The sequence below is a fragment of the Vulpes lagopus genome, chromosome 12 (assembly GCF_018345385.1).
Source record: "Vulpes lagopus strain Blue_001 chromosome 12, ASM1834538v1, whole genome shotgun sequence".
Lineage (NCBI taxonomy): Eukaryota > Metazoa > Chordata > Mammalia > Carnivora > Canidae > Vulpes > Vulpes lagopus.
Window position 1 is genome coordinate 17,854,880 of NC_054835.1, and position 15,008 is coordinate 17,869,887.

General features: G+C 34.4%; 1 protein-coding gene across 1 annotated transcript in view; it reads right to left on the minus strand.

Annotated features, from left to right (window-relative positions):
* The window catches only part of TAOK1 (TAO kinase 1), a 164,516-nt gene that overhangs the window by 55,910 nt on the left and 93,598 nt on the right, over positions 1-15,008 (minus strand). The window contains exons 8-10 of the mRNA XM_041724224.1: positions 12,477-12,568; positions 3,599-3,692; positions 1,540-1,621 (exon numbers count right to left, since the gene is read on the minus strand). Coding sequence (XP_041580158.1) covers positions 1,540-1,621; positions 3,599-3,692; positions 12,477-12,568 — 268 coding nt within the window. The remainder of the gene's footprint in view (positions 1-1,539; positions 1,622-3,598; positions 3,693-12,476; positions 12,569-15,008) is intronic.

A 15,008-nucleotide genomic window follows, 5' to 3' on the forward strand; every position in this document is an offset into this window, starting at 1 on the left:
GATCTTTTTGTTTTTAAAAACAAATTTAAAGATTATTTACTTATTTATTTATTAATGAGAGACAGAGAGAGAGAGAGAGAGAGAGAGAGAGGCAGAGACGCAGGCAGAGGGAGTAGCAGGCTCTATGCAGGGAGCCTGATGTGGGACTTGAGGGACTTGATCCTGGGACTCCAGGATCATCATGCCCTGGGCTGAAAGCAGGCGCTAAATGCTGAGCCACCCAGGGATCCCCATAAATATGATCTTTTCAATTTCTTTGTATCTTTAACTGATGTGTTGGCGAAAATAAATTGAATATGTCTGAAGTTCTAAAACAGTCATGTAAAAATAGTCTACTTAAATCTTACAGTGAAAAATCAATATTATTCCTTAGGGGCACAAGGAGAAAGAGTCAAATCCTACTTACCATTGTCTTATCTAGATGTTTTAAGAACTATATTAAGTTCAACAATATTATTCCTATCAATAAGATGGTCAAACTCCAAATGAAATAAATTTTTGAGAACAGAAAGCATATACCAATCATGTATTTAAATTAAGCAACCAAACCCACTGAAAACTGAAAGAATTTACATGATTCTTAAAATATTTTCAATGCCAAGTTAGAAAAATATATTTCTAAAAAGGAAACAGAAACATGGTATTATGTATTTTTTGAAAACTCTTTTCTCCCACAATATTTATATAGATATACATTTCTCTTTCTTTCACATTATTTTAATGTGGGACATAAACATATAAAATATGGCAGATATAAAAATTAAATCCAAAGTTAAGCTGTTTTACTAACTTTGAAATATGACATTATTTCACATGAATTAAAATGTGGAGTTATAACTCATGAATACATTCTTGCACATAAAAACAGCCAATTGGTACTATCTGGAATATTTATATATCCTATCCAAACATCGTAAAGCACTTAATTAATTTTGAAAACACAAATGAAAAAACTTGGCCTCTGAGAAAAGTTCCAATAGACAACAGTATATAAAGTTAGCATTTTATCTTTATTTTGTTATTTTATTTTATAGTACATTTTTTTAGTATAATTTTTTTTTTAAGATTTTATTTACTCATGAGAGACACAGAAAGAGAGAGGGGGAGGAGGCAGAGATACAGGCCAAGGGAGAAGCAGGCTCCATGCAAGGAGCCCGACGTGGGACTTGATCCCAGGACTCCAGGTCACACCCTGGGCCAAAGGCAGGCGCTAAACCACTGAGCCACCCAGGGATCCCCATAATTTTAGTAAAAATTAGTAGAGCATAGTGATTTAAAATCAAAGAAGAATAAAATACATCTTTAAATAATTACTTAGGGGTAGAAAACAGACTTAGTAAAACTGACCTTTATTTATTTATTTGTTTATTTTATTTATTCATGGGCGACACAGAGAGAGAAGCAGAGACACAGACAGGGAGAAGTAGGCTCCTTGCAGGGAGCCCAATGTGGGACTCCATCCCCAGATCTGGGATCATGCCCTGGGCCAAAGGCAAACGCTCAACAGCTAAGCCACCCAGGTATCCCAGTAAAACTGACCTTTAAAAGTTCCTCTGATGTAGGGCGATCTTGAGGGATTTTCTGGAGGCAAGAATCTACAAAGTTGCGAAAATAATCAGACCTATTGTAAAGGAAAGTATCAAGTGAACATATTGCTATTTCCTTTTACACATCCACAAACCATACAGAGAAGTTAGCATCTTGTGCAAGGATGACATGGCAATTCATGTTCATGTTTAAGCACCAAGTGTTGTATATAAGTATTGAATCACTAAATTCTATACCTGAAACGAATATTAACTGGAATTTAAATAAAAACTTAATTAGAAACAAAACAAAACACAACCATAAATCAGGGCATGTGCCTATTGGTGGGAAGGGGAATGGAAACGGAATGATAAAAAAAGCAGATACAAAAAAAAAAAAAAAAAAAGCAGATACAATATACTATAGATTTTACGTCTATGAAAAGCTATCTAAAGCAACCAATGAATCTTTACCATTTTCCAAAGATAAATTTGCATAGATTATTTAAAAATCCAAAAAAAAAATATCCTGCTCCCACAATTTAAGAAACAAACAGGCAAAGGTAAAAAAAGAAAGAAAGAGAGAGGTAAACCAAGAAACAGACCCTTAACTATAGAGAACAAACTGATGGTTAACAGCAGGGAGGTGGATTGGGGGATGGGTGATATAGGAGATGGAGACTAAGGAGTGCATTTGTCACGATGAGCACAGGGCAATGTATGGAAATGCTGAATCACTATATTGTACACCTGAAACTAATATTACACGGTTATGTTAAATAACTGGAACTTAAATTAAAAACTTTAAAAATAATGTTCTTTTCAATTTTTTTTTTCTTTTCTCTAAGCCATCTCTCTTTCTTGGTTGCTACTTGGGTCATCTTCTATATATATTTTTAGAATATCAATCTATTTTGCTTTGGAGGGAGCAGTTTTATACCCAAATGTTCCTAAGCAAATGGATAAAACATCCATTAAATCCAGAAAATCAATTAATATATTTTTTAAAACATCAGAAGTCTACAACATATTATTTTATACAGTGTTACTGATGAGAGTTCAATGAGAAAAGTAGTAAGTAATAATTACTCTGTCAGTGTTTGTCTTTCATATTTTAAGTTCCTCGTAGGCAAGAATTCTTTTTTTGAATCCTCCAAAATATCAAACAGTGTAAAGACATTCTGTGTTCACTATATTTATTACTGATATGTACTATAATGCTAAACTCTGTGCCAAAAGATTCCTTCTACATATCTCTAAATAGGTAGCAAAGATCTATGAATGCACCTTAAATATGTAATCTTTAAAAAATTAGTTTCACTAATTTATGCATCTACTTGTCAATTTAAAAATACTTATTTAGTATGATTGATATCTCCCTAGAATTTTTCAAATGTTAGACACACTTGAATACACTTGGATACACATGCACTAAAATTTCCTATCACTGATAAAAACCCTAGTTTTCTAAAACTGTCAATGTGTTCTCCATAGACTTCTTTACATAAATGAGTTTAATTTTATCAAATCTAGGAAGCACTAGTATATGGAGTAACAGACCATTTGGAATATAAATATCATAATAACACTAAAAAAACCCCAAATTACGAATTACCTGATAATTCTGATAAATCATTTATGTTTTATACCTGATAAATTGTAAACCATTCCCTAATAAAATATCACTATGGGTTGTGGCAATCTATGTATTTTAGTTATAAAATATTGTTTAAATTATGCTATTTATTAAATATATATTATATATTACTTATTATATAATCAGGGTTATATGTGTTCCTAAAGTTCAAAGAAAAAAATAAAATGTAAATTTTTGTAAAAAGCAATATGTGTTGCTTCCATATGGCATCATCTATTTCTGAACTGAATTACATATATGTTACGAATAGCAGATGTTAATAGAAGATAAACATGATATAAGGGTAAAATAAACCAATGTAATATTTCTTCAGCTAATACACTTTACCTAAGTGAAATAAAATTATTTTAATAACATTATAACAAAGTATTTAACTTATACAATGTTGAGTTATATATGTCTCAGGAATACTCACCATTCATTAGACTGTAGTGTAGGGGATTCATTTTGGGCTATGTGATATAAGGCACTCATTGCATTCATATTAAATAAAGGAGGCTTCCTTTCCGCTGTAAAAGAAAGAAACTGTGTTAAAATATGAGCTTATTATATAAGGGCCATGCAAACATGGTTTAACAAATTTTTTTGAGGGGGTCACCTGGGTGGCTCAGTCAGTTAAGCACACAACTCTTGATTTCAGCTCAGGTCATAATCTTAGGGTTGTGAGATTAGAGCCTGTTGGGCTCCACACTGGGTGCAGCCTGCTAAAGATTCTCTCTCCCTCCTCCCCTGTGCCTCCCCTCCCTCTCTCAAAAAAATTAAATAAGTTAAATTCAATTTAAAAATTTTTTAATGTTTTGTTTTTGAATAGTCTTAGCAAAAAAAAAAAAAAATTACAAGTAAAACTCAAAGTTTCTCAAGTGCGTCAACGATTTACACTAAGTTGTTGGCCTCATGCCCTACCACCCCTAAACACTTTACTGTGTATTTCCTATAAATAAGAACCTTCCACTAAAGAACCACAATTAGATCAGGCCATTAATACTGATACATGACTATCATCTAATCCTCAACTCCCATTCAGGTTTCAAGGAAATGTTCCAATGATGTCCTTTTAGCAACAGCAAGCCTTGATCACCTGCATCAAGGAAAGTGTGCATCTTATCTAAATTGTTAACAATTAACATAAAATTGTGTTATATAATACTTTTATAATACTATATTATATATATTATAATGTTATAATACTATAATACTTTTAATACCTATAAAATGTGTAGTGATATCACTTCCTATTCCTGATATTGGTAATCTGTGTTTTCTTGTTTCCTGATCAATCTAGCTAAAGGTTTATCAATTTTATTAATTTTCTCAGAGAACTAGTAGTTTTTTTTAAAGATTTATTTATTTATTTTAGTGGGAGGGGGGGAAGGGAGAGAAAGAAAGAGAGAGAGAAAATGAATCTCAAGCGGACTATCCACTGAGCACAGAGCCAGTGCTGGGCTTGATCTCACAACTTTGAAATCACGACCTGAGCTGAAATCAAGAGTCTCAAGCTTAACCAACTAAACCACCCAGGTGCATCTCATAAAACTAGTTTTTTGTTTCATTGGTGTTCTCTCTTTTTTTTTTAATTGATTGTTGCTTTGATTTTTTAAGTTCTCTTTCTTCTACTTATTTTAGGTTGATTTGCTCCTCTTTTTCTTTTTTTTCTTTTTAAAAGTAGGCTCCATGCCTGATGTTGGGCTTGAACTCACAACACCAAAGATCTAAAGTCACATCCTCTGCTGACTGAGCCCTTTGCTCCTCTTTTTCTAGTCTCTTAAAGTAACAGCTGAAGTTATAACCTTGGCAATTTTGAAGTATACAAGACTCTTGACTGTCCCTCAATTTCGGTTCGTCCTATGATAACATTTGGGTTATACATCTTCGGCAGGAGCATCACAGAAGTGTTATATTTTCCTCATTGTATTCTATGAGATAGTGCATGATTTTGAATACTTCTATTATTGATGGCATTCACATTGTATTACTTATGGCTGTGTTAGATTTCTTCATGGTACCTTTTTTTCCTTTGTAATTACATATTTTTTGAGAAGGTACCTTGAATCTTTTTTTAAAAATTATTTATTTATTTATGATAGTCACAGAGAGAGAGAGGCAGAGACACAGCCAGAGGGAGAAGCAGGCTCCATGCACCGGGAGCCCGACGTGGGACTCGATCCCGGGTCTCCAGGATCGCGCCCTGGGCCAAAGGCAAGCGCCAAACCATTGCGCCACCCAGGGATCCCGGTACCTTGAATCTATATTAACATCCTGTTTTCTCATAAAACTTTAATTTTCTTCTCTATTTACTATATGGGCTTGCAGTTTCTCTTTTTTTTTTTTAAAAAAAAATTATTTATTTGAGAGAGTGAGACGGAGCAGGGGGAGAGGGAGAAGCAGGCCCTCTGCTCAACAGGGAGCCCAACATGGGGCTTGATCTCGGGACTCTGGGATCATAACCTGAGCCAAAGGCATTTGTTTAACTAACTGAACTACCCAGGCACCCCTAGACTTGTAGATATCTATTTTATTTTTATACTCTGCTACTGTCCTTTATTTTGATGTTCAAAATGCCTCATATTTGAATAGGGAGAACCACTTTATGTTGGCTTCTTTTTGACATGGCTCTATCATTCCCTGATCACGTCCTTGCTTTCTGGTACACTATGATCTTCCAGGCTCATCTCGTACTTTCCACACTCCAGATTGTTTCAACCATTTCTCCAAGAAGCTATGGCAACAGGTGTATCACAGTTACTGAGGTGTCACTGCTCTTAGATTCTTTCAGTGGGTTAGGAAACACATATACATAATATGTTTATATACATATACATACATGCACATTAAACATGTTTACTGAAAACAATAGAGTTCACTAGAATATATTCAATCCAATCAAATCCTACTGCATTTATTCTAGCTTTACCTCTTCCCTTTATTAGTCACACCCTTCTGACAATGAGGAACCTTGTTCTTATTATCCTTAATTAATATTTTCTTATCTGATAAATTCTCCCTGTAGGTAACCAGTCTCCCCATCTTTGCTACCACACTCTTGAGCAGATGCCCTCTTTCCGTCCTCAAGTTTTGAAACCCCATTCCAAGTTACTCTACAGTGTGAATATTTGTTTATCCACTCAGTTTCTAAAACCCAACCTAAACTGGGTCACTTCTCTGTAGTGTGGCCCTCTTCATCAGTCTTTATGAGGAAAGCTCTCTTCCTTTTGATCAGAGATGAACACTGTTATCAGGCCACCTCCAAATATAGAGGTACTCCTTAGACTCTGACCCAATAGGAAGTTTCCCCTATTGTCACCTCTTTACCCTACTTGGTCTCTGACATCCCATGCTGAGCCAATTCCATGACTCATGAAGGAGTCATTGCCCCTAACCCCTATGTTGTTCAAGGGTTGACTGTATTGTTGAATTTGGTTTCCTAATATTTTGAGTTTTCTGGATTGACGTTGACCAAGGAAGGATACTGACCTGCAATTTTCCTTTTTAGTGTCCTTTTCTTTTTCAAAAGTGACCTTTTGGCATCAGGGTAATGCTGGCCTCATAATATGAGTTTGGAAGTGTTCTCACCTCTTCTATTTTTGGGGAAGAGTTTGAGAAGGTTTAGTATTAATTCTTCTTTGTATGTTAGAAATTCACCAGTGAAACCACCTGGTCCTGAACTTCTGCTTGTTGGAATGTTTTTGATGACTAATTCGATCTTCTTACTAGTAATCAGTCTGTTCAGATTTTCTATTTCTTCATGATCCAGTCTTGGATGTTATATGCTTCTAGTAATTTGTCTATTTCTCCTAGGGTTGTCCAATTTGTTGGCATCTAATTGTCCATAGTCTCTTGTAATAATTTGTATTTCTGTGGTATCAGTTATAACATTTCTTTCATTTTTAAATTTGAGTCCTCTTCTTTTCATGGTAAATCTAGACAAAGGTTATCTGTTTTGCTTATCTTTTCAAAAAGCCAGCTTTTAGTTTTGTTGATCTTTTATACTGACTTTTTATTTCTGCTCTGGTCTTTGTTATTTTCTTCCTTTTATTAATTTTATACTTAGATTATTCTTCTTTTTCTAGTTTAAGTGTAAAGTTAGGTTATTTCAGATCTTTCTTGTTTCTCAATGTAGGCATTTATCCCTGTGAACTGCCCTCTTAGAACCACTTTTGTTGTTCTCATACATTTTGGTATGCTGTATTTCCATTTTAATTTATCTCAGGAATCTTTTTTATTTCTGATTTCTTCTTTGACCCATTGTTTGTTACAGTAGCATGTTGTTTAATCTCCATATATTTGTAGATTTCTAGTTTTACCCTTATCATTCGTTTTAAGTTTCATACCATTTTGTTGGAAAAGATGCTTCATATGATTCCAGTCTCCTTAAACTTATTAAGACTTATTTTGTGGTCTAACATATGATCTATCTTGGAGAATGCTCCATGTGTACTTGAGAAAAATGTGCTTTTGGATGGAATGTTCTATATGTATATGTCCATTAAGTCCATCTGTCCAACTTAGTCCATTAGTCCATTAAGTTCAACGTGTTAAGATCAATGCTTCCATACTGATTTTCTACCTGGATGATCTATCCATTGATAAAAGTGATGTATCAAAGTCCTTTACTATTATTGCATTGCTTTCTATTTCTCCCATTAGGTGTGCTAAAACTGCTTTATATATTTAGGTGGTCCTACATTGGGTACATAAATATTTACAAATGTTATATTTTCTTGCTCGACTGACCTCTTCACCATTATGTAATGCCCTTCTGTCTCTTTCAGAAGTCAGTGTATTATTATTTTAAAAAATTTTTTAAAAGATTTTATTTATTTATTCATGAGAGACAGAGAGAGAGAGAGAGAGAGAGGCAGAGACACAGGCAGAGGGAGAAGCAGGCTCCATGCAGGGAGCCCGAAGTGGAATTCGATCCTGGGTCTCCAGTATCAGGCCCTGGGCTGAAGGTGGTGCTAAACCACTGAGCCACCTGGGCTGCCCATTTTTTTTTAATTTTTAAGAAAAGACTTATTTATATATTTGAGAAAGAGTGTATATGAGTATGAAGGAGGGGAGTAGAGGGAGAGGGAAAGAGAAACTTAGTGGGCCTCAATTTCACAATTCTGAGATCACAACCTGAGCTAAAACAAGAACTGGAGGCTTAACTGTGTCACCCAGGCACCTTGTTATTTTTTTAATTTTAAGTAGGCTCTACACCCAACATGGGGCTTAAACTCATGACCCTGAAATTAAGAGTCACATGCTCTACAGACTGAGCCAGCCAGGTGTCCATACAGTCTTTGTTTTAAAGTCTATTTTGTCTGATGTAAGTATACCTACCACACCTGTCTTTTGGTTTCTGTTTACATGGAATATCTTTATCATTCCCCTTCACTTTTAGTCTGTATGTGTCCTTACATTTGAAGTGAGTCTCTTATAGGCATAATACAGATGGATTCTATTTAGCCATTCTATGATTGGAGAATTTATTAGTCCATTTATAATTAAAATATTATTGATAGGTATGTACTTGTTGCCATTTTGTTAATTGTTTTCTGATTGCTTTGTAAGTCCTTTGATACTTTCCTCTTAATCTCTTCTTTTGTGATCTGATGATTTTTGTATTAGTATTCCTTTCTTTTGATCTTTTGTGTATCTACTACAGGTTTTTGCTTTGTAGTTACTATGAGGCTTACATAAAACAACTTATATTCATATTAGTCTACTTTAAGTTAGTAACAACTTAAGTTTGAACACATTCTAAAGTTCTACATTTTTACTCTCCAAACTCAATGTTTTATGTTTCTGATGTCACAATTTACATCTTTTTATCTTGCATATCTGTTAACAAATTACTGCAGTTATCTTTATTTTGATTTATTTTCGTTTTGCTCCTTTAATTTTCTGAAAATTTATGTCCTCTATACTTTATAATCAGAAAAAAATGGTAAATTTTATTTTTATAGACACAATTGTACAATCCTGCACAAAGCCTGGAAAACAACAAAGTAGGGAACTTTTCCATCAGACTAATTGCAAACAAACACATAAACTCACCTATGAAAATGCCTGTACTTTAAGATCTCTTGGTCATAAGACATAACCAAATTACTTCAATCATTATGATAATGAAATATGATAGTATTTATTAATAACTATATTTATCAAAACCAGGGTGAGTACAATTGACTTACATTTGTCCTCCTACCTGCACTATAATAATTTGCTTTAACTCATTATCCTTAACTATTTTATTTTATTTTATTATTATTTTTTTATCCTTAACTTTTTTTTTTTTTTTTTTTTTTTTTTTTTTTTATCCTTAACTATTTTAAAGTAGAAAAGCATATATATTTCCAGAGACTACAAATCTAATTTGCATTGAAAATCATGCTCTTGATCTCTATTTTCTAACAGGGTAGTCACTAGCCACAAGTGACTATTTAAATATAAATTTATTTAAATGACAAAATAAATATTCACTTAGTTGCAACAGCCACGTATCAAGTGCTCAAAAGTCATGCAGATACAGAGCATTTTTATCACTGCAGAAAATTTTATTGGCTTGTGCTACTGTAGACCTTTCCTCTGGAACCAGAAGCAGGCTTAAAATGTAGTTGCTAACTTAGTGCTTCATAATTCAAAACATTTGTAAGTAAAATTTTTAAAAGTGATTATGAAAGATGAAGATGCCAAAAGTATGCCAAAAACTCTAAGAATTTAAGTGTCTCACTCTTTAAAATTATTTAAAGGCAGTCTCATCTTCAGATATTGCTTTAAGTGTAAAGACTCTCACTGTGAAGGAATTCTATTTTATTAGCTATAATAAAAAGAAGCTAGCAAGGTGCAGTCAGTTAAGCCTCAGGACTCTTGGTTTTGGCTCAGGTCACAGTTTCAGGGGCATGAGATGGATATCCAAGTCAGGCTCCACTCTCAGCCTCTCCCTCTCATGTTCTCTCCTTGCTCTAAAATAAATGAATAAACTGGACTTTAGACAGATTTCTTTTTGAGCAAACAAGTGGTCAATGAATACTTTGTAATCAAATAAATATAAACATATATCAATAATATCTAATAGCACCATTAAGGCAATTTCATTATCACCAAGGGGCACATGTATCAGCCAGCATATAAAAATACCCCATGGGCAGAGTATATTAACCAGCTTCTCTACATTTATACCCAAAGTTTCTTAAGAAATTAATTAGGATCTACCAGTGAGAAGAAGAATCGAGGTTAAAAGAATAGAAATTAAAACACTTTCAAATGTAAAAAAGATTCTGCAAACCTCAAAGAGAGACCAAGAAATCAGAAGAGAATGATATTGTGGTACTCTCCAAATCTCTGTTTGCTTATGCTGTCATGCTTTATTTATTTTTTTAAAGATTTTATTTATTTATTCATGAGATACACAGAGATAGAGACAGAGACAGAGGCAAAGGGAGAAGCAGACTCCCTGCGGGGAACCTGATATGGAACTCAATCCCAGGACCCCAGGATCTCAACCTGAGCCAAAGGCAGATGCTCAGCCACTGAGCCACTCAGGTGCCCCAGCTGTCATGCTTTAAAATAAAATAAATAAATAAAATGATATAGAGCTCGAAGGGAATGGTTAATGTAGGAATTACAATAAAAAAGCAAAAATACCTAAAGATTATATAATTCTTAAAAAATATTTTATTTATGCATTTGAGAGAGAAAGAGAACAAACGGGGGGAGAGAGAGGGGGAGAAGCAGGCTCTACTGAGCAGAGAGCCCGATGTGGGGCTCAATCCTAGGACCTAGAGATCATGACCAGAGCCAAAGGCAGACACTTAGGGCACCCCATCTGAGCCACCCAGGCACCCCAAGATTATATAATTTTGAAAAAATACTAGACTGTAAGATAGAAAGAGCTTGGTTTATAATGGAAATTATGATATTCAGCTACTACATAATGATAAGCTTTTGATTTTATTTTACCTCAATTTCCTTATCTACTTATTTTACAAAACTACTGAGAAACCCAATTTGAAAACGATTTAACCAAATTACACATGGATTTTACCTTTTTTGTAAAAAAGATTTTATTTATTTATTTGAAAGAGAGAGAGAGAGCATTCATGTGCACAAGCAAGGGGAGGAGCAGAGGGAGAGCGACAAGCAGACTCCCCATGGAGCTTAAAGACTGAGGCAAGGCTTGATCCCACAATCCTAAGATCACAACCTGAGCCAAAATCAAGAGCTGGATGCTCAACTGACTGAGCCACTCAGACACCTCTCACATGGATTTTACATTTAATGTGTTATTTTCAATCTGTGGTCACTCCTAGAATGTTCAATTAAATATTCCCAATATTTACTGCTTTTAAATGAGGGTTTTTTTTTATATAAAGATTTTTTTTTTTAACTTATTCATGAGAGACACAGAGAGGCAGAGATATAGGCAGAGGAAGAAACAGGTTCCTCACAGGGAGCCCAATGTAGGACTCGATCCCTGAACTGGGATCACGTCCTGAGTCAAAGGCAGACACGGAGCCACCCAGGCATCCCTTAAATAAAGTTTAATGGAATATATTTTTTTAAAGACTTTATTTGTAAGTAATTGCTACACCCATCACGGGGCTCAAATTTACAATCCCCAAATCAAAAGTTGCATGCTCTATCAACTGTGCCAGCCAGGCACCACTGGAATATTTTTATAAGGAAAAAAAAGGGAAAGGATTTAAGACTGGAGGGGGTGAGCTTGGAGAATCGAGAGCAAGATGATACACATTATCTTCAATTATAGTGACAAATCAATTATCTATCTGGCTCTCTTACACTGGGAATGTTAGTAAAGTTACGATGGTCCACTGACTTAAGCATATTTCCCTTTATGGGCAACAGAGTAAAATGTGTGCATAAAATCAAATTGCTACAATATGGCATACAGCCTGACATCTAATTCTCATACCTAATTCAAACTAATAAGTATCTTAGGTAGAGGTAAGTAATTCATCAATGCTATATAGAGACTTTCTATAGAGGGTAAATCTAGTAATCACAGACATATTTTAGATGTGTAACAAATACTCATTAAATATTAAACATAAATACCTCAAACTTAATAACACAGTGGAAAATTATTTTAGACCTAATTTAACAGAGCAAATATAATATACCTAACCTAGTATATATATAAATTACCAGATAACCAAAGTGAAAACTTTAACAGATTCATTGACCCCTTTTGTAATGGACTAAAAAATAAAAAGTTATGATATGGTACAGAAAAATGAAGTAAAACACTGATCAAAACTTATTATATAGTAACAAGGAATAACGCTTACCTAGTTCAATACATGTTATCCCAAGAGACCATACATCTACTTTGCCATCATACTGTCCTTCATCCATGGCTAAAATTACTTCTGGGGCCATCCTAAAACATAAAATGTCATTTAAAGTAAAAAAAAAAAAAAAAAAAAAAGCACACTATTCTTTATCAGTGTAATGAGTATCCACATAAGAGAATACCTGTGTGAATTCTAGCCATTGTATCTGGACAGAAGAATTTTTATAATGAGAAATAAATGTACCACAGGTAATCATGTATTATTTACCATTGCATATATACTGTAAGACTCATTCTCACCATCTGTCATGATCATATAACAGCATCCAAAAGAAATGGATGTATACCGGAGCACGGTTGTATATTCTAATATTGTATAACCCTTACGCTAGTGACTTTTTTTTTAACTCAGTTTATTTTTATTATTATCTTAAAGAATTATTGTTTTTTTTTTTTTTTGTTGTTGTTGTTGTTTTTAAAGAGAGAGAGTAGGAAAGGGGCAGAGGGGGAGAGAAAGAGAGAGAATCCTAAGCAGGCTCCATTTCTAGCATAGAGGTTGACACAGGGCTCAATTTCATGACTCTGAGATCATGACCTGAGCCGAAATCAAAAGTGAGATGTTTAACTGACTGAAGCACCCAGGCACGCTCCCCCTTAGGCTAGAGATTCTTAAATATTTTGGTCTCAGGATCCTACTATGAAAGTCTGACTTATGCTGGAAAGACTGAATTTTTATCATTGGCACTGAATACTGTCAATTGCTCTCCTTGAAGTGACAAGCTCACTCCATTTATTTGAGAAAATATCTGCCACAATAACCAACACTGAATAACCACAGTTTGTCATTCTTCCTTTTAAATAGGAATAGTGTTCCAAGATAAAAGTGTCTAGGGCAGCTTACAACAGAGACAATTACACAATTATCAACCTTACAGGTATCTTGGTTATAAAATGGAGCATTAACTCATATTTTCAATTAAGGTCTAACTTTTTATGGTACTTTAATTTACACTTCATTTGTATTTGTTGTTAAGCAGAGCTAGACACTTAGAATAGCTGTTGATGCTTAAGTAGGATTGTCACCATGCTCTTCAGTGTATGTGAGTGCGTAAGTGTAAGTGTAAAAACATCTAAACATGTACCTAGCTCCTATTTTCCAAATATACTATATACAAATTAATGAATATGCAAACAAAGAAAATTTTCAACTGTCAATATCAAGTGTTTCCAAGGTCTTTTTTTTTTAATAGAGGGAGGGAGGGGCAGAGGGAGGGCAGAGAATCTAAAGCAGGCTCCATGCCTAGTGTAGAGCCTGATATGGGGCTGGATCTCATGACCCTAAGACCATGACCTGAGGTGAAATCAAATGTCGGATGCTTAACCAATGAAGCCACACAGATATCTCTCGAAGGTTTTCTTTTAAGATGTTGAAATAAGTTTTGGAAATTACTAATTTAGGCAGAGTTTAACAAGTAATTTTGTTTTTTATTGCAGAACTTTTTAGGACCTTTAAAAATATCTAATATTCATCATTACTTTCTAAACAAGAGAACCATTAAGAAATATTATTTGCTCACAGAGTTGTTTTAATAGAAGTGAAAGGGAGTCTATCTAAAGTTTGGTCATCTAGAGCAGTGGAAGAATAGAAATTCTTCAAGTTCTTTTTTTTTTTTTTTTTTTTAATTTTTATTTATTTATGATAGTCACAGAGAGAGAGAGAGGCAGAGACATAGGCAGAGGGAGAAGCAGGCTCCATGCACCGGGAGCCTGACGTGGGATTTGATCCTGGGTCTCCAGGAAGGCGCCCTGGGCCAAAGGCAGGCGCCAAACCGCTGCGCCACCCAGGGATCCCGAAATTCTTCAAGTTCTTAAATTTGTTTGCCTCTAATGAATTTATGAAAATTAGTTAACCTCTTGTATATTTTTGAGTTATTTAAATTTTATAAGTTTAATAGCTGTAAAGGATACAATGCACAGCATATACACACATACATATATACTTTATACTGTATATGTGATTTAAAGATATTTATTTTTTTTTAAGATTTATTTATTTATTTATGAGAGAGAGAGAGAGAGAGAGAGAGAGAGAGAGGCAGAGACAAAGGAGGAGGAAGAAGCAGGCTCCGTGCCAGGAGCCTGACGTGGGACTCGATCCCGGGACTCCAGGATCGCGCCCTGGGCCAAAGGCAGGCGCCAAACTGCTGAGCCACCCAGGGATCCCCGATTTAAAGATATTTAAAATACAGAGCTATAGAGTTAACTCATTTGATTTATTAAAAAATATTACATTGCTCTATAACCCAATTAGCAAAGCCAGTCTTCACTGTCCTACCAATCAGTCAAATCAGAATTACTTTCTGTCAAAAAAAAAGTCTCACTTCATTTTCAATGCAAATAACATGTTAATGTGTCCCCATAACAACCATCTCAGTTATTTATTTTATATTAGAAAGAAAGAAGGGGGAAAGATAACTGAGGAGAGAGAAAAAGGAAGGAGTAAAAGGAAGGGAAGGGAGATGACTGA